Source organism: Copadichromis virginalis, linkage group LG10 (genome assembly GCF_057382275.1).
Source record: "Copadichromis virginalis isolate Kocher_CV1m ecotype Utaka linkage group LG10, C_Virginalis_male_GT1.1, whole genome shotgun sequence".
NCBI lineage: Eukaryota > Metazoa > Chordata > Actinopteri > Cichliformes > Cichlidae > Copadichromis > Copadichromis virginalis.
The window spans coordinates 34,568,907-34,590,896 of record NC_140627.1 but is presented as its reverse complement, the minus strand read 5'-3'; the positions used below and the strand labels follow the sequence as shown (position 1 = coordinate 34,590,896).

At 44.5% G+C, this 21,990-nt stretch overlaps 3 protein-coding genes and 1 long non-coding RNA gene across 6 annotated transcripts; all 4 read right to left on the bottom strand.

Moving 5' to 3' along the window:
• Positions 1-1,056: 1,056 nt before the first annotated feature.
• timd4 (T cell immunoglobulin and mucin domain containing 4) lies at positions 1,057-3,663 on the bottom strand. 3 transcript variants are annotated; one of them, XM_085471238.1, is made up of 8 exons: positions 3,490-3,663; positions 2,946-3,124; positions 2,610-2,772; positions 2,440-2,544; positions 2,272-2,375; positions 1,724-1,835; positions 1,614-1,647; positions 1,057-1,410 (listed from the first exon to the last, which is right to left on the bottom strand). In XM_085471238.1, exons 1-8 carry the CDS (start codon positions 3,548-3,550, stop codon positions 1,326-1,328), a joined length of 843 nt encoding a protein of 280 aa, XP_085327364.1. In that variant the 5' UTR covers positions 3,551-3,663; the 3' UTR covers positions 1,057-1,325. The 3 variants fall into 3 exon arrangements, with proteins under 3 accessions (XP_085327364.1, XP_085327363.1, XP_085327362.1); XM_085471237.1 differs by having other exon boundaries at positions 2,272-2,351; positions 3,490-3,662; XM_085471236.1 differs by having other exon boundaries at positions 2,272-2,351; positions 2,428-2,544; positions 3,490-3,661.
• Positions 3,664-5,126: 1,463 nt separating this feature from the next.
• Positions 5,127-5,874, bottom strand: LOC146700947 (uncharacterized). The gene is made up of 3 exons (XR_014922644.1): positions 5,811-5,874; positions 5,566-5,693; positions 5,127-5,452 (listed from the first exon to the last, which is right to left on the bottom strand). It is a non-coding gene; the product is annotated as an uncharacterized LOC146700947 (long non-coding RNA).
• Positions 5,875-13,546: 7,672 nt separating this feature from the next.
• On the bottom strand, positions 13,547-14,277 carry LOC146700946 (uncharacterized). Its single transcript, XM_085471261.1, has 3 exons — positions 14,156-14,277; positions 13,840-14,020; positions 13,547-13,764 (listed from the first exon to the last, which is right to left on the bottom strand). Exons 1-3 carry the CDS (start codon positions 14,234-14,236, stop codon positions 13,718-13,720), a joined length of 309 nt encoding a protein of 102 aa, XP_085327387.1. The 5' UTR covers positions 14,237-14,277; the 3' UTR covers positions 13,547-13,717.
• A 3,411-nt stretch (positions 14,278-17,688) lies between these two features.
• Positions 17,689-21,836, bottom strand: LOC146700945 (uncharacterized). Its single transcript, XM_085471218.1, has 4 exons — positions 19,585-21,836; positions 18,448-18,656; positions 18,241-18,358; positions 17,689-18,037 (listed from the first exon to the last, which is right to left on the bottom strand). The coding sequence occupies exons 1-4, from the start codon at positions 20,077-20,079 to the stop codon at positions 17,861-17,863; spliced, it is 999 nt and encodes a 332-aa protein (XP_085327344.1). The 5' UTR covers positions 20,080-21,836; the 3' UTR covers positions 17,689-17,860.
• Between the last annotated feature and the right edge of the window lie 154 nt (positions 21,837-21,990).

Sequence of the window (21,990 nt, the reverse complement as noted above, 5' to 3'; positions counted from 1 at the left end):
TAGGTGTGGTCCGCTGAGACTGGAACGTGCACATCAGACTGCTGCTGTGCCGCTACGTCTGACTTACTTATCTCAGTCTGGGTTGATGCATCTGTTTTACTTGAAGAACACTGAACACTTACTGTAGTAGCTTCAACTGCTTCATTGCTTGTCTCCTCCATAACTGACATGGTGTCTGATTGGTCGTCATCATCCACGAACATGTTAGCTACTGTAGAAGCGGGTTGTTGTTGTTAGTTGCAATTTACAATGTAATTTTAAATAATCAATGGATATTACCCAGCTGCAGAAATGCTTAAAAAGAGGTTTGGGTTTGAGGTGGAGCCGTGTGTGTGTGTGTGTGCGTGTGTGTGTGTGTGTGCGTGTGTGTATTATCAACATGAAAACAACACACACACGTTTAATGTTGCCAACATAACTCTGTCAGAAACCCACTCAGCTGATTTACACACACGGAGTAATGAAAGCTGCCGTTCATTCATGATGAACACAGCAACAAACTGTTTAACTAAACATGAATCCAGCTGTCATAAACCTTCAAAACACAGCTGCACATTTATGCTGCAGGTTTACTCTTATTTCAGGTAACCTTACTTACCTGTGGTTAATGAGCACTCAGCGCTGAGGTCTGACTTCTTCTCTGGAGGTGGAAAGTTTTAAAAATGACGAAACAGCGCCGGGAGACCACAGTGGCCAATAATATATTACATCCGTAGTGGTTTAGCGCTACCATAGAGAATGAATGGGAGACGGTTTAGGGCCGTTTAGCTAAACAATCCCACGGGGAGTCATGGGTGTAATACCGTCTTTGGCCACAAGGTGGAGAAATATACATGTGCGTCAATGGTGTAGAGCGCCACCAGCCCAAAGGGCTGTGATCATGGACAAACAAAGGTACTGCACAAGGGTTTAGTGCAGTGATTCCCCGACGGGGAGGCCGTAACTTTTTCGCTTTAACCCACGTTTTTGTTAGAGGTTGGGGACACCCAGATTATTGTTTTTATAAAAAAAAGAATAGCTAAGAATTGAGACAGAACTTTAATTTGGCTCTCAGGCTTCCACACATACAGCTTTATTATTGAGATCACAGATGGAGGCCACTGAGATTTAACCACAACATCTCACATTCATCAGCCTCTTTATTTTTTCTGTCACAAATGTAAAGAGAAAGTAGAACAGACATGAACAACGAGCAGAGATAACCCAGGAACCAAAAATCATTAAACACGCTCTCAGTGCTGAGCTCATCACAGTGTTTCTAATAACAGTGTAAACAGAAACATCACCAGCGTCCTCCCTGCACGAATGCCGCTCTGGTTCCTCTGTTAGTCCAGAGTGTAGATGTTCTCCTGCACCGGCCTCCTCATGCGGATCTCGTAGATGATGTGAGGAGGTTCTTCAGAGGAGAAGCTGCAGAGTTACAAACAGCCGAGTTACTGCCAGAGCGAGCCTCAGCACTGCAGCAATAACTCTGATTCATGTTGTGGAGGTGGTCTGTGCTTCTTTCTGCGTGCTTTGTTTCAGGTGTGAGAGTAAGCTGGCTGGCTGTGATTGGCTGTCGCTGTGTGACATCAGCGTGTTAGCGTGCTGTTTGCTTCCTGTGCTCAACTCACCAGCCGGGCTTTAAGGCTCGTCTGTAGATTCCACCTGCAGCAGAAAACAAAAAATGAACCTCATGTTTGTGTCTGTGTGCAAACGTGCTGCAGAGACATGGAGGACGTACGTCTGAAGGCCAGGAAGAGGAACACTGCGGCGAGGACCATCAACACGCTGACGGAGAGAGAGAGGACGGGAACGTTGATCTGAAGGGAGAGGGAGGGCAGAGCGTCCTCCACCTGCAGGTGGAGAGGATTCATCAGACTGCAGCACGGACAGTTTCGCTTGGAGCTGGCTAACAAAGGTCCGAGGCTGAAACGGTTAATTTAGGACATGAACTCTTAAAGTGGGCTGTAGCTCAGGCAGCAGAGCAGGCAGCCACTAACCAGAAGGTCGGTGAGGTTTCATCCATTCATGCTGCTGAGCTGGGATCTGCTGATGACCCAGTTTGTTCCCAGCGGTAACTGTGGGACGGACGTCCTCACCCTGACTCAACACTGTGGTGTACGCACGAGCTCCTGGTGTTTGTTTGCTCCAACGTGCTCCGCTTTGGTCTCACCTGTTTGCCCTGTTTCCAGCCTCCATGCTAAGCTAAGCTATGAGCTAGTGGCTGTACAATCCCGAACACGTCGTGGCCTAAGATGGCAGGTAATGGCGAGGGTGGTGCTTACTCACAGTGAGGGTGTCAGCGTGCAGCATGGTGGAGTTTCTCCTCAGAAGGTCCAGCTGAGACGACAGCAGAGTTTTCCAGTTGGCTAAACGAGACAGAGACCAGAGACCTGGAGTGGACGTCTATCACAGAGAAGAGTTAACAGAGACAGTTCACCTCACCTGTCGTCACACCTGTGGAGGTCGGTGACTCCGTCACTCGTTCAGTCGTGAGCTCCGTCGTTGTGCTCGCTGTTGTTGTTGGAGGAGGAGAGCTGGGGACGAGCGCCGAGACCGGAGCTGAGAGGGACAAACATTGAATCACCAAACTCTGGAGAACCTCAGAAATAAAACCAGTCGCTCACCTTTGACCACTCTCAGGTTCATGATCATCTTCTGGTCGTTGAAGAGCCCGTTGATGTCCACCCTGCAGCAGTACGGCCCGCTGTCTGTCCGCCTCACGTTCAGGATGTCCAGGTCCATCTGCCCGTCCATGATGTCCCCCGTCAGCTGGTAGCGGTCCTCCACCTGCAGCCAGGACCAGGGTTATACAACCAGGGGGAGGAGCATGAATTCAACAGAAGAATAAACAGGGAGGAGCTTACAGGAGCGCCAGGTAACCCCAGATAATCAAGTTCTCAACGTTATGCCTGACCTCTGTGACTCTGAGATGTAATCTGACCTCTGTGATGTAATCACACCTGTGTGACGGCGCCGTTCTCGTCGGTCTGCACCAGGATGTTGCTGCACCAGAAGGTCCCGCAGCCGCGACCCCAGCAGACCCGGCTGAGCCCGAAACGCTGCACGGAGTACTGACAGGACAGAGAGGCCACGCCCCCTTCCATTACTTTAAAAGAGGAAACGGACGAAAACCGTCCACCTGCAGCACAAACACACAAACATGACGTTTGCACATGTAAACACACGAGATGCTGTGATGTGACATAAAACCAAGAAGAGCGATAAGCATCGAATAAAAACACGCAGAATACAGGAAACACGCAGTACTGACTTCCTGTAGCTGACCGGCGCTCTGTGCTGGGTAAACTTTGAATCCTTCATAGAAGAGAAACAGTCGACCAGCAGGAGACGACCACGAGAACAGACGAGCTCACACAGACAAAGAGACAGGAAGCCACGAGGCGTCGATCACACCATACAAACAGACCTGAGCGCCGCTGTCACACCCACGAGTCAGGACCTGTGCTGTGATGTCACGCTGATGTCAGAGTGTGTGCTTCTCACCTGACAGGAGGAAGAGGAGGGCGATGAAGGATCTGGGCGTTGGAGGAGAGACAGCAGCCATCCTGCGAGTGTGTGTGTGAGCGTGTGTGAGGGACGACTGTCCGGCCACACTGTACAGTGTGTCTCTGTGATGGAGGTTGGGGGGAGGTCACGGGGGCGGAGCTACACACAGCCTGTTTGTGTGTCTGCGAGTGTGAACGGCTGCAGTGTTTACGTGTGTATCATCAGTGCTGCAGAGTAACCAGTCTGGGAAATGTACTACAGTACTGAGTTCACAGTACAGCTGTAGTAAAGGTTGGTCACCATAAGCCGTCTGTCTTTATTTCGTTTCCATGTTCTGTTAGTGTTTTAAGCTGTTTAGTTTCACACGGTGAGCTTTTATTTGTCCTCGCCGCGTTCATGTGACCATAACAGTGATGTCAGAGCTGATGGAGGAGAAATGATGGTGGCGGCGTCATGACTGACGAAGAACAGACGAAGCTGAAAACTGACTTTAACTGAAGAAAACACAGAGGACAAAAAGACTTTGTCTCTGTGACACACACACACACACACACAGGCACACACACACACACAGACACACACAGACACACACACACACACACAGACACACACACACACACAGACACACACACACACACGCACACACACACACACACACACACACACACAGACACACACAGACACACACACAGACACACAGACACACACACACACACGCACACACACACACACACACACACACAGACACACACAGACACACACACACACACAGACACACACGCACACACACACACACACACACACACACACACACACTCTCTGCTGGCTGGTGGAGACGTCGCCGTCACACAGAGGCTTCTTTATTCGATCCAAATGTTTCTGTTTTCTTCTTTTTCTTCACAAACTGAAAATCTGAGACTTTTAGTTTCAAATAAGCCAAAAATCTAAGAACTTGAAATGTGAGAAAAAGAAGAAAAGCCCAAACACGCAGAGAGGTGAAGGTTTTATACCGATGTGCAGTAATACAAAGAGCTGGGAGTGTGAGTCATTAATAATGTGGATGCAAGAGGCAGACATTTCTCACATGAACACAGCACAGGCTGCATCAACACACAGCCATGTTTATACTCATATTCCTTTGTCTCTTACTGTGCACTGGTTATCACAGCAAACCCATTAAATAAATGACTAATAAACTACACAGTAAAAAACCAAGTGTCAATTTTACACTTACAGAGTTGATTTTTACTCTGCTTCAGATAACATTTGGTCCCACTCAAAATTAGAGTTAAATTTACTCTATGGCCAGTGTTAACTTTTCAGTGTTAATTGTACTCAATTTAGTGTCAAAACTAACAACAAAATGTGTAAAAATATTTAACACTGAGGGTTATTCACACTGTTAAGAGTAATTTGATTACACTTTATAGAGCTATTTTTACTCCAAATTTAGTTTAATAATAACACTCTGATGTGTAATAATATATAATTTTTATTTATCTGTACTGTGATTTTTTTCATATTCATCTTATGATGCTATATTACTAAATAACTGTGATCTATCCTACATTATGGAAATAATAACAAATATACAGGTTAAAGTAACAGCATTTATTATGTTTCTCATTTCAGTGTCATTTAATTAACGTAACAAACCTTTACAATTCACAGTTCTATGATGCTCACTAGAGAAAGCAATATGACATTTCCCCAATGTCGTAGTTGTTTGCAGAAAAGTAAAAAAGTTGGTCAGGGATGAACTGTATGATGTACCAAAGACATAATGGGCCCTAAAGAGTCCATCAAGGGCTCCTACTGAACCTGTCGCTTTACATGGAAGTGCATGCTTCTCAATCACAATGAAGCTGTGAATGCTGCTTCTTGTGGGTCCCTGAGTAAGATGGTAGGGCTGACTGCTTCAGGTGATGTTGTCTAGATGCTGCTGTACACTGGTTCCAGCCTACAACAACACATTAAACAACAGTATTAAGTGACTATCCTCTGACAGTAGATTAGCTCAACTCACTGTCCATGTAAATAGAGGTGATGGAAAGTATATTTTAAACAACATACCTTTGGGAATTTGATGAGGTTATTGACAGCTTGAGATGCAGACATCTTTCCTGGTCTCTTTCGCCCTTGTGCAGATGGTGGTAGCAGATGTAGCAGCAGCAAGATAGTAGACAAGTCACTGTCCCAGCCTACAGACGAATAAACAAAGAATTATTCCAAAAATACATTGAATTGACAGAATTACCTATATAACCAACAATGGCAAATAAAAACAGTCACAATCATAGCATTCTCAACTTCAGTACCTGACTCAGCATTGCACATTAACTCCAAGAGCTCTGAGGTCGGGACAAGTCCATGACTTTCCTTTACAACTTTTGCTTTGAGATTGATGGGCCACCTCTCCAAGAATATGGAGACAGAGCAGAAATGCCCTGCGCATACATCACTCTTACGCTTTTAGGGGGAGATGTCCTAATGTATAAATTCAATAATTGGCATTAAACATCACAATTAAAAATAATACAATGTTTAAAATGTTTCTTTATATCTTACATTTTTGATTCTTACCCATGTTATTCTGTCATCTCAGCCTCAAGTATGTTTCTCATCCGTCTTCTGGTTGCATCTCTCAGAGATTTGGTTTTTGCGTACTCTTAAACTTTCTATAAAATAGGAACATTACTTAATATTACTTAACATGTCATTAACATTGCTATCAGTTAATTTACACAAAATACATATTTCTTACTAAATAATGAGCAAAACTCTAAAGTAGAGTATGCCTTTGGCATTTGCTTAAAATAATATAAACCAGTAAAGTTAACTTTATGGTAATGTTACCCACTTTTTCTGTTTATACTAACGTGTGGAAATTAGCCCAAGACTATAATCTGGAAAATTTACATTTGTTAAATGTTCATTCATATGTATAGCCCCTCTTTCTAAATAAAATAAATAAAGATGCACGTCTTCACTCCGTGAGACTCTGTGAAGCTCAGTGTTTGCTTTCTTTGAAGGTAAAGACAGTTTTGACCTGTTCAACCTGCTTCCCTCAGGGAGGCGCTACAGCTGCATCAGCACAAAGACCACTCTGGTCTCACACATGCACTGACGGCACAGTTACACGCCCCAATCCAAAGTGTGCAATAACCCAAATACAAAACACTATTTATTTATTTATTTATTTATTTATTTTCTTTCTTACTGGATTTGTATATTTGTACATTAGATATTTTGACTGCTGTTCATATGTATATACTGCTGCAGAACTGCACCTCACCCACCTTTCTTTTCCCACATGTTTGCACTGAGGAGGAGATGCTAGTGACAATAAAAGACATTCTATTCTATTCTGTTCTAAAGAACACAGATGAACCCAGGGGGGTGAAGACTGAGGCTGCCGCTTCACTGCTGGGAGTTTTCAAACTCCTGTGGATCGTCCTCTTCCTTTGTCAGTGGATCGTTGTTTGGTTGCTCAGCTGAAATAGAGAGGAGAAGACTTAGAGTCATCTTTCTAAGCTCAGGCTGACGCTTCTGCTCTCGTTCTTACGATTCCCACAGTGTGTTTCCTGCTGATCATCACAGTTTGGATATGATGGCATTTGGACCTTAAACTTTCTCATTACTCTCCTGCCTGCGAGCTCCTCCATGAAACCTGCTCAGGTGAAAATACTGCAGTTGTTGAGCTCTGTTGCTATAAATAAACTTTGAATTGTTCCTGTGTTGTAGGTTTGTGCTTCTGAAATTATAGGAATCCTTCAGCCCGAGGAGCAGTGCAAAATGCTTATGGTGACCAGAGGTGATTGATTGAGATGATGATAGTAGTTATGTTGTTTTAGGACGAACAGACTGCATCTGAATTTTACAGTTGTTCTCAGTACATCACTGGTCTGCAGGTGTATCAGTTTCCGATTGAAGAGCCGTGAGCTTCTCCAGGATCTTTCTTGCGTTCTAACGGTCTGAGTACTCACAGCTTGTCCCAGCCCTTCGATCATAGCAGCTAGCCTTGTGGGGTTTTGAACAGCTGTAACCGCTTTCTTCATTTTCCAATAAGCCAGGGCCGAGCCAGCTCTGATCAGCAGGAACCCCGTTATATATCGATGTCCTCGATAGACAGGATGCGCCAGGCACACGATGCGCCACTTCTGCCACCCATCCATCGTGTGCCTGGCAGGGAACGTCCCTCCAGGACACTCAGCCTCTCCCGAACCCAGGAGAGAGTGTCAATTGCATTACATTAACACAGTGGTTCCCAAACTTATTTTGCTGGGCCCCCCTTTGTTTTACAAGAAAAATGTTCGCGACCCCCCCGCACACATCCTCCAACCACACGCGCCCATATTTTGCTCCATTGCGGTTTATTTCACACCTCAAACATTTAGTAAACAATTAAGCAAATACAAGTAACCTGCAATGAATTACAGGTAGTAATGAAATAAACTACTAACTCTTTTACGCTGCGTCCGCACCTACACGGGTGATTTTGAAAACGTTTCGAATCACCAAAAACTGAGATTTTTTAAAACTCCTTTTTCCCGTTTACGTGTGGACGAGGAATACAGAGTTCGTCACGCAACATCAAAGGTATGCGCCTTTTTTCACGTCACGCTGTGCGCCACGTTATTGTTTACATGAGATGAATTGCAGATTCTGTCTCTATCTTATTTTGTTTTCTATTTTGTGTCTATCTGCAGGTTTTACACGCAGTTACTGTCCCTCCATTTACAAAGGCAGAGATGTCACGGTGTGATTATTTTACGTGTAGTTGTTTTTTCCTGTGTAACAATGTTCAACATTGATATTGCTAATACATTTCTCAATAAATGTCTCTCTGTGCAAAATGTGTTCAAAAACATAAACAGCTGTGGGATCCTGTTAGTCCGTGATTTGAACCGGGGGAACAAATCGTGGCAGGATCAGCCTGATGTTATTTGTATCCTGCTGTAACTTTACTGTATAAAGAGCAAACATCTCCAACATGTCAGGAGCAGTTAGTCATTACAACAAGTGTTTGTGAACTAAAAATCAAGAATGTGGGATCCTGTTTGTCCGTGATTTAAACAGCCCAGCGCTGCTCCTGAAGAAGAGGAAACCAACCCTGCAGGGAGACCTACCTCAGCACCTGTGCAGGTGAAGCCAAAGGGCAGATTTGCTTCACCATATTTTCTAGTCTTTGGCTTAGAATGAAGTTGGTTTGGAAACATATTCAGCGATGCTTCATGTCCTGCTTTGCGTTTGTGTGGGAGCCCCGTGCTGGCAGTGTCCAAGCGTTTTGTTTCCCCCCCCCTTTTCATCCTCCCCCCCACCCCTGCCATGGCTTTGTGCCCCCCCTAGGGGGCAGGCCCCACACTTTGGGAAGGTCTGCATTAACAGTTGACCAAACCCATAATTCTGTAGGATTTAGAGAACAAGAACAAGAACAAGACAGAGAGGCTCTCTGAGGGTTGGAGTTAGACGACACTAGACGAGGACATAGAAGCCAAGCAGGAAAGATAGGGGAGCTGATCAAAAAGGGAGAGTTTTGATCAGCTCGTGCTTTTGGTTTAGGTTTTATCTGATACTGGTGCCAAACTGGTACTTTTGAAACGGTGCCGGTGCTTAAAGAATGGAGAACACACACTTTGTCCAAATGTTCAGCTGTTCTTTTGTAAAAAGATAACAATGTTAGCCTTTTCTGCAGCTATGGGGCATATATAGTATCACTCTTGGCTGGAAGCAGTGCTTAAACAATGGAAAAAACACAAACTTTGTCCAAAAACCTCTCATGTTTAACTGTTTTCCACTTTTTCTTTGGTCATTTTAGCCTTTTTGACAAGGGTGAAGGGAGTATCTGCCATCAAACAAGAAGACAACAAGAAGTTTTTGTGTGCCTCGGGGTTTGTACGTGCTTCGGGGTTTGTTTTTTTTACGTGCATCTGAGTTTTTACGTGTTTTGGAGTTTGTACATGCTATGGAGTTTTTGCGTGCTTCTTTTAAATATAATTTGAAATATACAATTAAATATAAATTGAAATATGAAAACTAAAAGAAGATGCATATTCTCTGTCATATGGGCCTGCATGAATAAACTTTCTGAATCCTTTATCATCTGCAACTTAAAATAGTTGTAGAGGATTACTATACTCTTCTAATGTGACGGTCTAATGTGCGAGTGTAACTACCGCCCCTCCCCCCTCTGCTCAGCGCAAAGCACAAGGCTCACGTGCAGAGTGAAGTGAAAAAAAAGTGCGAGAGAGAGAGAGAGAAAAAAACCCACGGCTAGTGTCGTTCACTTCAAAGACTCGGCTCTAAGACCCGTTTCGTTCGCAACCAACACATCACTAGTTTTTATTACTTATCATGTATGTTCATCAAAAGATGCTAGACGTTGTGTTTTCAGTTTGTGCTATTTTTCTACAAATTTACATATTAAATAGCAGATTCTCAAAAAGTTGAGAAATGTTTTGTCATCATCAGGTGACTCACAATGTGCTGGGAGGTCAGTTTATGATCATTAATATGCAAATTACCACTGATCGACAACCACTGATCAATGGCCATGAGTCCCATTCACAGAGAGTTGAGGAATGGCTGCAATCACAGCATGTAAGATGGTGACAGATGTTCCCTTAGGCCCCTCCTCCATTCAGAGATGGTCTTTCCCTTTTCACGTAAATGGTCGACATGGTACTTTTGTCGACCAATAGGAAAGGGTGGGGTTTTTGCTCACAGGCTTTCGAGTGTTTTCCTTATAAAACGCTGTTTTTACCATTTCTTCCCGCAGTAAACAACGATAGTATTCAGGAAGAAAAACAAACATTGCAGATATTTTTATCATAACTCTTTTACGTGGCCGAGCAACACAATTTAAAAACTGGTATAAAGTCCACACTTTTCCCGTCAGTTGTTCCGTCTGTCCTGCTCACATCTCCAATGGTTGTACACGTTGTCATTAACGTGGCTTGAATGTGAATCACATGAGTCTGGACTGTGGGATAAGGTCATAGCTGGACTGGCCATCGGGCATACCGGGCCACTGGCGATTTTTTGTTTTTATGGGCCGATCGATTTTGGGTATAAATAATGAAAGGTGTTGGATTGGCCAATTGGTCATGATCGACTCTGGGCTGGACCAATTACAGCCGAGGAGGTCGGATGCACCCTCCCCCTTGTTTAGCAATCTTATAGACGAACTAAAGAAAATGGAGAACAAAAAATGGAAAGGAGGTGCAGAGAAAATTAGGGCCAAAAAGAAACAAGCCCTTCAGGCAGACGCTGCCAAATGTGTAAAAATAACTGAATTGTTTGGCGGTAGCTATGGCAGAGCTTCCACAGATTTAGCAACATCAGCAAGTGGTGGAGGCCAGCAGGTGGATGAAGGAAAAGGGGAGGCAAGAGGAGGAGAGACCCGAGGCGGCCGCCGGTCATGGTGGCAGAGGAACTGAACTTCAGGTAAGAAGTTATGACCTGCTGTCTGTCTGTGTCAGATATAAACCAAGTTTAGTTGGAGTTTGTTTTCGTTGTGCTGACTTTTTACAGTCGCTTAGAATAACTGGTACTGCGTACTAGCTAGCATGACGGAGTTTATATACTGCTGGGCGGGTGCTATGAAGTTACTGATAGTAAATTTTATTTTATGCTTAAGGTTAGTTTCTCAAACTCCTCAAAATCTTAACAAATTGTGCCAATCCTTACATGTTGCACCAGCTGATTTATCATCAAAAGTGGAGAAGTCTGTGACAGAGGAGACAGAAGAGTAGCAGAGAGAGATGGAGCGAGAGAGAGAAATAAAAGAGCTGGAGATGGAGAGATGACTTTATGTCATCCATCAGGGATGCATTTGACATATGTTTCACATATTATAGCCCAACAAGTTACTTATAGCAATTTAAATACGAGCAATCAGTTTTTGGCACAACACCGGCTGTTGCAGTTAATAATACAACAGCTTCTTGCCATTTTTTGTGTTTCTTTTTATCGCTGTGTAACTGAGTTCAATTGAAAGCCTGCATGCGGTAGTACCTCTTGCCACACGTTCCCAGAATCCTTTGCGGTTTTACCCCTGAATGACGTCACATTTTTGGTGGGCCGGTCTCTAGTCAAAATGCCCGGGCCGATTTTTTGTCCCAGTCCAGCCCTGGATAAGGTGGCATCGTTCTAATCCCATACGGGAGCAGCCAGTCACTGACTAACACTGCAAAACAGAATTGTTAAAGTTTTAATTTTAATTCCAATTCAGGTTCGTTTTTTTTTTGTGCGCAACGCAGATTTTCTGCGCAGAGACGTGCCACCAGTATGCAATTGCGCACGTGCGCAGCTTAGAGGGAACATTGCTCAGCAGTACTGAGTCTTTGTGATCATGAACAGCGAGTTAGTGAGCTTCACGTTCATGTTTGCGTCTACTGCTAGAAAAACTATTCATCACCTCTGCAGGTGTAAACATTAAGTGTTGGTCAGTAACTGCTCGCTGTAGGCGGTCAGCACCTCCTCCACAGGGAAGGTGAAGCGGTATGAGCCATACCTGGACTTCTCACTGAAGGCTGAAGAGGAGGCGAACCTCCACAGGAAGTTCTCCTGCTTCGCGGCCTGCTCGTCTGTCCGCTTTGGGTAGGTCTCATCCAGGAGCCTCGTCTCAGCTGACTGGAGGTCCTCGGGCCTCACGGCCAGACTCCAACAGACCAGGGACTGTTTTTGAGGAGCCTTGAAGGCTTTGTCAGCCGTGATCCCGCATAAACCCTGTCGGTTTGTGTCGTGTTTCAGACAAGACACATGAAGCTCCGGTCGGGGGTATGCAGGGATGTCTTCTTTGTGCAGAAATTTCTGCAGAAATAGGAATCCTGGGCTTCCTGTTTCAGGTCATTCAGGCTCAAATGTTAACTTTTTATAGTTTTTACTTCATACTCTATTTGTGACTGCATGATCCGACAGAGGATGATTTAGTTCAACAATGAAGAAAATTGTCCTTATCAGACGTTGAGTTCACTCTCAGCATTAGTGATTTCTCCTCTCTGACAGCTCAGACTTTATTCAGACCCCACCTAGAATAATGAAGTGTCAGCTCTGCCTGTGGGCATGGCCAAACACACCTGCCATATGAACTCTTTATAGTCTGTAAACAGGACGATAACAGCTGATGGCGCTGAGGAAACATGCTGTCATGTGACGATTCACCACGAACAGCACGTAAACAAGCCTGTGTGAAGCGCCCCCGTGATGCTTGCCCCTCCACACACACGTCACAGTCACACAGAGGCTTCTTTGTGTGAGCCAAATGTGTGTTTTCTTCACAAATCTGAGACTTTTAGGCTACGTCCACACGTACACGGGTATTTTTGAAAACGGAGATTTTTCGTTTTAAAAAATAATCCCGTCCACACATAAAGGCAGAAATGAAGGAAAACGCTGCTATGAACATGCCAAAGCAGCAGGTGGTGCTAGATTCCTAACCGTGCAGAAATGTTGGCCAATCAGAAGTCTAGAAGCCTCGGTGGGAAAAAGTAAACAAAGCTGGGGCATAGAAGCAGAACCGAGTCGTCTGTGTGGAGGGACAGTAACTGTGTGTATATGTAAGCATTTAAACACTGCAGAGAGTAGAATTAACAGTATTGTAGAAATTCATTTCACCGAAACAATAATGTGGCGCACAGTGTGACGTCAAAAAAGGCGCACACCTTTGACGCTGCGTTTTCTCATCCACACGTAAATGCAAAAACTGAGTTTTCAAAAATATCCACCCTGGCCGGAGTTTTTAGAAATCTCAGTTTTCAGTGACCAAAAACGCCGTTTACGTGTGGACGAAAGGTGCAAACGCATAGAAAAATCTGCGTTTTCAAAAATACCCGGGTACGTGTGGACGTAGCCTTAGTTTCAGATTAAAAAACTCCTCCAAACATTTTCAGCTCTGCAAACTTTCAGGAATAAATCAACAATCCTGATCGATGGTGAACGTGTATTTCAGAGGAAAGGCCAACGCTGTGCTCCTGACTCTACAACCACATGTACCACTATAACACCACGGTTACACGGTCAGTGGATGCAGCTGGTGTTACACACAGACGCACAGATTCAAAACAACTTTATTCTCCATCTTCCACGTGAACACAGACAGCGTGCATTTAAACCCCGCCCCCCTCGCTAACAGCATGGGGACACATCAGATTCAGAGCTGCAGGCTGAGAGCACGCGAATATGAAGTGTTTGGTTTTCATAAAAGTAAAACACAGTAGTCGTCTCACTGCTGGGAGTCTTCATGCTCCATTGGTTCCTCCTTTGGTTCTTCTATTGAAGAGAAACAGAGAGGAGGTCAGACGAGCCAGCGCAGGCTCACAAATAAGAGATGTATAGATTTATTACCTTTGAAGTGCTCGAGTGAAGGCTCCTCCTTCAGCTGGAAGCCTGAGTCAGGCCACAAACGTTCCACCAAGGCTTCAGCAACTTTGAAGTCATCAAAGTGGGTGTTACACAGGGATATCGCAGGGTTTTCCTCACAGAATGTGAGGTTCTTTTTCAGAAGGTCACAGTCAAACTTCAGCACCTGACAGAGAGCAGAGAAGTCGAGCGTTTACAAGGAGAAACTACAAAACAAAGTGAACGAAACGCTCACAAGTACACACTACACTTTATCACACAAAGACACCTGCTGTACAGAGTGAGGAGGAGGTGACAGTACCTGTCCGCGCTCCACGTGCAGGGCGATGGCGACATTATCCCAAACATAATAATAAGGAGTCTTCCTACTCACGTCGGTCATCTGGTTTTCGTCAGGTTTTTGGATCAACTCATAGCTGAGAGGAAGGATAGAGACACACACACACACACAGCATTTTAACCAATCAGCTGACAGAGGACTTCAGCCTGCTGCAGTGTGACAGGTCCATCGCACTGATGCTCACAGCCAGAGTGAAGCAAAGGAGCCAATCATTGGAGAGAGGGAAACTGATTTAGTTGCTTTTTCAATACATTTCACATAAAAAGCTGTTTTCTCTTAGCAAAGATCCATCATTAAATGATTTGTATTCCGAAGAGACATCAGATGGCCTTTTGTTTTGTAATATTGTGTTTTGAATGTCTCTGTTGTCCACAAGTTGAGATAATAATGGGAGGATTGGTATATACTGAAATGTTTTATTATCTATACTATCAAGTATGTACTCAACAGGTTCAGTCAATGAGAGATGCTCCTTTCTAAATTGCTCCCTTCTGAACTGACTGCTTAAAGGCCCTTCCACTCTTAAAGCAGCACAGACAGGGCTTAGCCGGCAAAGGTCTTTGACCAGTTCTGAAATCACTGAGTCTTCCAATGTACAGCCATGTTTTCTCAAAGTGCTCAGAATTATTTCTTTAATGATGGGACCAGATGCAGATGCTGTAAGGAAATGAAGTTCCTCTACTAGTTCGTCAATGCATGAATTGGAGACATTGAAAATGCTCTCCATTTTCAGGAGGAGTAGCCCCACTTTCTTAGTAATAATTTTGTTTACGTCCACCTCAAGGACTGAGCCACATTCATTGTCAGCGTCAACAATGTCACATTCTTCGTCCGGGTTCTTTTGGTATTGATGAAGAACATTAGTCTTGAAATCTTCCAAGGAATGTGGGTTGTGTTTTCTACTCTTGTGGCTGTGGAATGCTGTGCTTAGGTCTGTGGTGCATTACACAGACCTAAGCAATACAAGTAAAGTGTAACAGCTCATCACGTCAAAAATTACCATTTGCATGCGCTATTATATATTATTCACCCTGTGTAAATAGCTTACCTTCACTTCTGTGGTTCGATCGGTTCGATGGAAGCCGAAGAAAAGACACAGAATTTCTTGCTGTCCCGCTCAGTCAAAAAGCGGTCTGGCGCAATTAGGAACATAAGACTCACGGTTTGGGGGTATAGTTTACTGCATTTTCTAATGTAATGTTGTTACTCTTAAGAAAAGGGTATAATAAACCCATTACTTTATAATTCCTTGGCTGAGTGCAATAATAGAGTAAATTTTATATGATTTGCATAGATTATTTATACCTCTCTCCAAAATAGCTTTTATCAGTGAGCAGACTGAACCAGGACTCAAACCTGCTCCATCATCTCATCTTTGTAGACCTGCATTTACAAGCTCCAACAAGTCAACGGTAAACATTATACTGGATAATCTGCTGGTTTAAAAGGCTTTGTCCTTTTTTAAAAAAACAGCTCATATCAGCAGAACTGTAGGACTAAAAAATGTAAGAGAAGAGCTTCAGATCCTGAGTGTGAGGTCAGAAGGATCAGCTTTATTTCAGATGTAAGAGATAAACTTTATATTTCAGTTTGTGATTACAGGAGCTGCGCTCAGATTCAGACCTCAGCACCACCCAGTGACAGCAGACAGATCATCCAACATGTTCACATTTTAACTGTAAAATTAAGTGAGGAAAACAGTACAAGGGTTAAAGTACCACATGTGCTGTAGTGAAGGCTGCAGCTGTTTTATTGATAAAGTTAAAGACAAAAAAGGATTATTGTACTCGGCCCTGAACATCTTAGAAATATGGTATCTAACCAGATTCTTACTCTGGATGGCATTACCTTGGCCTCCAGTAACGCTGTGAGGAACCTTGGAGTCATTTTTGACCAGGACATGTCCTTCAACGCACATATTAAACAAATATGTAAGACTGCTTTCTTCCATTTGTGCAACATCTCTAAAGTTAGAAATATCCTGTCTCAGAGTGACGCTGAAAAACTAGTTCATGCATTTATTACTTCCAGGCTGGACGACTGTAATTCATTATTATCAGGAAGTCCTAAAAACTCCCTGAAAGCCTTCAGCTGATCCAAAATGCTGCAGCAAGAGTCCTGACAGGGACTAGAAAGAGAGAGCAGATTTCTCCTGTTTTGGCTTCCTGTTAAATCCAGAATTCAAAATCCTGCTCCTCACATACAAGGTCTTAAATAATCAGGCCCCATCTTATCTTAATGACCTTGTAGTACCATATCACCCTATTAGAGCACTTCGCTCTCGCTCTGCAGGCCTACTTGTTGTTCCTAGAGTATTTAAAAGTAGAATGGGAGGCAGAGCCTTCAGTTTTCAGGCCCCTCTTCTGTGGAACCAGCTTCCAGTTTGGATTCAGGAGACAGACACTATCTCTACTTTTAAGATTAGGCTTCAAACTTTCCTTTTTGCTAAAGCATATAGTTAGGGCTGGACCAGGTGACCCTGAATCCTCCCTTAGTTATGCTGCAATAGACGTAGGCTGCCGGGGGATTCCCATGATGCATTGAGTTTTTCCTTTCCAGTCACCTTTCTCACTCACTATGTATTAACAGACCTCTCTGCATTGAATCATATCTGTTATTAATCTCTGTCTCTCTTCCACAGCATGTCTTTATCCTGTCTTCCTTCTCTCAGCCCAACCAATCACAGCAGATGGCCCCGCCCCTCCCTGAGCCTGGTTCTGCTGGAGGTTTCTTCCTGTTAAAAGGGAGTTTTCCCTTCCCACTGTCGCCAAAGTGCTTGTTCATAGGGGATCATATGATTGTTGGGTTTTTCTCTGTATCTATGAAGCACCTTGAGGTGACTTTTGTTGTGATTTGGCGCTATATAAATAAAATTGAATTGAATTGAATTGAATTGAATTGAATCACTCATGTAACTGTGTCACTATATATCAGCATTACCAGGACCTCAGTTTGGTGTTTCAGAGAGCTGCTGATCTCAGACCTGCACAGCTTCTATTTTAAACACCTGATGTACTCAGCTCCATGAAGAGTGACTGTTGGTTCTCACAAGTATAGTAGAATGCAGCTTTCCGTCCTCACAAAGATAGCTAGACAGGAACGAACACACACACACACACACACACACACACACACACACACACACACACACACACACACACACACACACACACACACACAGCTCAGCTGCTGCTGGGGAGGGTTTTTAAAAAAGCCACTTGATCAGGGAACCAATCAGCAGCTGCCAGCTCTCAAAGGGACCTGCAGAGACATTTAAAGGCACAGAACACAGAGAACAAAGTCCAGCCACCATGATACAAATTATGGCGAGGGCCAGGCTGTGACATTGGCGTCCTAGCTACTCGCTGTACTGTTTGTATTGTACCTCATCAGTCTCCAGGTGTGATAGAAGTTGTGTTGCTGGAACTCTGAGCCCATCATCTTCTACTGATCCAGTTCAGGGCTGCCGGGGGTGGAGCTTATGCCACCCCGAGTTCATTTATCTTCATTTCATCTTTATTTCTTTATTTTTATCACATTCATAGTAGACACAACCTCAGAGATACCTTTTACTTTTACTAGAGTATTTTTAATAAGAAAACAAAGACTGCAGTTCTCCTAGTGTCCACTCGAGGCAGCTGTCAGGACAAATGTGGATTCATTGCCTCAGGTAGGCCGGAGTGGGGGCTCCTTCTCCAGCCAGGAGTATCTGGGCCACAGGCGTCTAAGGAGGGAGTGGGCTCTGCAGAAGTGATCAAAGCGTGTTTGGGGTATAATTGTCCTGTTGTCCCTCCAGCAGAACCTCAGGTTTTCTCTCAGCTGCTCAGGATCAAACCTCAGCACCTGAAACAGAAAAAGACAACCATGAAACTGAAGCTCAGTCACAAATTAAACTGTCAGAGTCAGACGTGATGGTCCAGCACTCTGAGCTCTTCACACGGCGGTTCATTCAAAGCCTTTCAGCGCTCACGCTGTGGTGGATGCAGTCTGGGGCGGGCTGGAGGAGCCGGCTGGCTGATAGTGAGGAGGAGGAGCAGCGAAGGTACCTTTCTGGTCTCCATGTGCAGGGCGACGGCGACGTGATCCCACACATAAAACTCTGGGTGCCTAATCGGCCCCCGAGCGTCCATCTGGTTCTCGTCAGGTCCTCGGATCAACTCGTAGCTGAGAGGACGGGCAGAGACACAGAGGTCAGAGGGCGCTTTTAGTCTCTCACTGGAGGTCATTTCCACATTTACCTGTGTGATTCTTACCTGTGTGTCTTACACATGGCCTCCGGTCTCCAGATGAAGCGTCCGTCTCTATAAGTGCAGACGGCGTCCGGGTCATCATCAGGGAGCAAAGGAAACCTTGAGAAGAGCAGCTGATTGGCCGGGCTGTGGACCAGCACAGAGTACTGCACTTCCTGTTTGTACAGCGAGGTCTTGAACACCCTCATGATGGGCGGAGCTCCAGAGCAAAACTGGGGACGATAACAGAAGTTTCAGTTTTACTTCCAGAGACAGAAAGAGTGACGCGGCACAGCGAGTTTCGGTCGACGTGCGCTTTGAGTCACGACAGCAGCTCGCTGTAAACGAAGGATGGAAGTGCCCTGTTGTTCGGTGTTGTCAGGAATGTTGTGATTACACTTTATTTGAGCTTTAACTGAGAAAAGAATCTTTTAACAATCTGCAGGTTTTGTCTGCGAGTATATTTGAACCATCATCAGCTGAGTCTGGGTCTGTTCCAGTCGGCTGATGTTTGTGTTTCCACCTGAAATATTTACTGAGTCCATGTAAGCTGAATGAAAAAAGCACGTTCTTCAGTTTGTGACTAAGAATGTAATATTACAGTATTCAGTGTTTTAACATTATGGAGAAATATAAATATGCATCATTCAGAAACAGTCCCAGGTTATTGTTTGCAGTTTTTTTACAGGACTACTATTATTTGAATTTGCATTGATATTTGAATACTAGACCCTGTTTCATGTTTCTGGTAAGACCCACCAGTGCCCATATGGAAAAGAAATAGTAAAAACTTATATGATTTACTCATGAAAGTGGCCACTTTCTCATTACTTTCATATATTGTTTTAGTAAGTATCCAAAACATACAAGTTTCATTATATAATTTTTCAAGGGATCTTATATCTGTTTTCACTCTTTATGCTTTTCATACAAGTTTCACACAAGACAGATACAAACTTTATAAGATTTATTCATATCTTTTCCATGTGGGTGAAACTGTCAGGTTTCTGTTGTTAACAGTGTTTTAGATATTCATGTTCAAACTCTGCCTCTGAAAAGTGTTTGACATGAAGTTCACAGACATCTCTGACTCTTTTATGGTGCTCACGGGCGGTGATGTCAGCTCTGTGAATGCAAACAGTCATTTAAACGTAGGATTACCTGCTCGCTGTAGGCCGTCAGCACCTCCTCCAGAGGAAACCTGAAGCGGTACGAGCCCAGTCTCGACCTCCTCCTGAAGGCTGGAGAGGAGGCGAACTTCCACAGGAAGCTCTCCTGCTCTGCAGCCTGCTCCTCCATCCCGTCTGGGTAGGTCTTCTTCAGGAGCCTCGTCTCAGCCGCTTGGATCTCCTCGGGTCCCACAGCCAGACTCCACCACACCAGGGAGAGATGGCGAGGATCCGAGGAGCCTCCACGAGGATCCTTGAAGCCTCTGTCCTTCCGGATCCCACATAGCCCCCGTCGCTCTGTGTCATGTTTCAGGTGAGACACGTAGAACTCGGGTCGGGGGTAGTCAGGGATGTCTTCTTTGTAGAGGTACTGGTTCTCCAAACCCTGACGCTCAGCTGTACTTCTTAAATCATTCAGCCGCACATGCTGACCCTCCATGAAATGTTCGGTATAGTTTCGGCTGTTTGTCTGCGTCTGCATGATCATGGAGGGTGAGCTGAAGAGAAGTGGTCTCTGATATCTGACGGGACACACTTTTATTCAGACCCCACCCAGTCTCTCTCACACACACACACACACACACACACACACACACACACACAGCGTTCTGGTTTTGGTTCATTGACTGCACGTCTTGCCTGAAGTTTCAGTTTGATTCGTCTTCAGATGTTTGAGGTTTGTTGTTGTTTGTTTGAATTCTGCTTCATCACCGAGGACCTGCTGTCATGGTTTTGTTCAGTGAACCTAACCAACCTTACATTTCCATAAAAGGCTTGTCTGGTGTATTTCCTCTGAGTTGTAGGAAACGGTGTGATGTAATGAGACAGGAAGTGCGGGTGCCAAACTGTTTCTGATGTCACTGTGGTTTCTTCCTCCTTCACTTGCGTCCGGGCTGAGCAGAATTCACCCGAGGCCGATATGAGCCGGACGTTCGTGCTGTGATGGAAACCATCAGGGTCGTTTTACTGAAACATGTTCACCTCTTTCTGCTTATTGAACTTGAACAGGTCATTTAGACCTGACCCAACGCTCTTCTTCTCTTTGTGTTCTCGTGTTTCTGTTTCATGATTAAAAATTTTTTATTAACACTCTTGCCAACAATAAAAAACGTTACAAAAACAAGCTGCGCTCTGACCCCAGCGCTCATCAGAAGTGTCTGCTTGTAAAAACATATCCATCCATCAAAGTCAGGTCACCTGCAGGCTGAGCCGTATTCCAGACTTCTGAGGCCTTCCTAACCAGACCAGCAGGTTCTGGTCTCACTCTGGGTCTCCTGCCTGGAAGACCTCCAAAGGGAACCACCTCAGTCTGCCAGTACAAAGGTGCTGTCCGCACCTTAAAGCCCAAACAGCCCGTGATGTACAGAGCCGTTATCATCTCAGGACAAGTCTGAGTCAGTCCTGACGTCCTGAACCAGACAGCATCTCTGCCAGTGTATCTGCAGAGGTTCCCTCAAATCTTCAGGCGGTGTCTCCTTCACAGACGAAGGTTCGGTCAGACTCAGGAGCTCCTCAAAGTCCTCTTTCCACCCTCGACAATAAATCGAGTACATGTCAGCTGTTCCCCTGCACGCCCTGAGAACTTCCTGAGCTCGTGGACAGAAGTTCTTTGACGTCCAATGAAAGTCCTTCCTAAGGGGTCTCAGATCTGACCCTGAACTCCTGTGACTCCTCCCACAGTTTTTTCGACATTGATATGCCGAGGTCACCAGACAGAAACGCCCTGGATTCATGGTGATGATCACATCTACAGCCGATGTTACTGCACCATTATTTGTTTGTTTCTAACTGTTGTTGTTAGGCCTCGTAATGGCCACGCCTGGCCTCTACTACTGTTTCTATATAAAAACATTTAATTCACATTACATTTTAACATATTTGAATAATATCAACATTTAGCAGTAAATCAGAAATAAGAAACAGATATGTGTCAAGTATTTTGCAGGATTTAACATTTTCACCCCTGAAGTCAGCAAAATAACATTCATCTGTAGTGTAAGCTGTCAGATCACTGGTGTCAGCTGGTGTCCACCTGTATTTAGTTTGGAGGAATCAGTGAGTGAGTGAAACTCACTTCTGTCTGATGACAGTGATACTGAGGCAAGCTGTTGAAAATATGCTGAACTTTCTGTCAATATGGACTGCTGTTAGCTGCCGTTAGCCTCTATTAGCTGCTGTTAGCCTCTATTAGCTGCCGTTAGCCTCTATTTGCTGCTGTTAGCCTCTATTTGCTGCTATTAGCCTCTATTAGCCTCTATTAGCTGCTATTAGCCTCTATTCGCTGCTATTAGCCGCTGTTAGCCTCTATTCGCTGCTGAAGTAGCTTCATTTCCCTCCACTCCGGAGAGCTGAGGCCCGTCAGGTTTTATTTTCCACTGATATCCCTCACTTGCTCTAA

What these genes read in the sequence shown, in the direction of transcription:
- timd4 (XM_085471238.1), bottom strand. Translation starts at nt 3,550, where the DNA reads ATGGCTGCTGTCTCTCCTCCAACGCCCAGATCCTTCATCGCCCTCCTC. An exon ending in GAACCTGAGAGTGGTCAAAG is followed by an intron (nt 2,545 to 2,609) that starts GTGAGCGACTGG and finishes TGTCCCTCTCAG; the next exon opens with CTCCGGTCTCGGCGCTCGTC. An exon ending in CGAGCCTTAAAGCCCGGCTG is followed by an intron (nt 1,411 to 1,613) that starts GTGAGTTGAGCA and finishes GTAACTCTGCAG; the next exon opens with CTTCTCCTCTGAAGAACCTC.
- LOC146700946 (XM_085471261.1), bottom strand. Translation starts at nt 14,236, where the DNA reads ATGACCGACGTGAGTAGGAAGACTCCTTATTATTATGTTTGGGATAAT. An exon ending in TGCACGTGGAGCGCGGACAG is followed by an intron (nt 14,021 to 14,155) that starts GTACTGTCACCT and finishes GCTCTCTGTCAG; the next exon opens with GTGCTGAAGTTTGACTGTGA. An exon ending in TTCACTCGAGCACTTCAAAG is followed by an intron (nt 13,765 to 13,839) that starts GTAATAAATCTA and finishes TCTCTTCAATAG; the next exon opens with AAGAACCAAAGGAGGAACCA.
- LOC146700945 (XM_085471218.1), bottom strand. Translation starts at nt 20,079, where the DNA reads ATGATCATGCAGACGCAGACAAACAGCCGAAACTATACCGAACATTTC. An exon ending in TGACGGCCTACAGCGAGCAG is followed by an intron (nt 18,657 to 19,584) that starts GTAATCCTACGT and finishes TATCGTCCCCAG; the next exon opens with TTTTGCTCTGGAGCTCCGCC. An exon ending in TGCACATGGAGACCAGAAAG is followed by an intron (nt 18,038 to 18,240) that starts GTACCTTCGCTG and finishes TTTCTGTTTCAG; the next exon opens with GTGCTGAGGTTTGATCCTGA.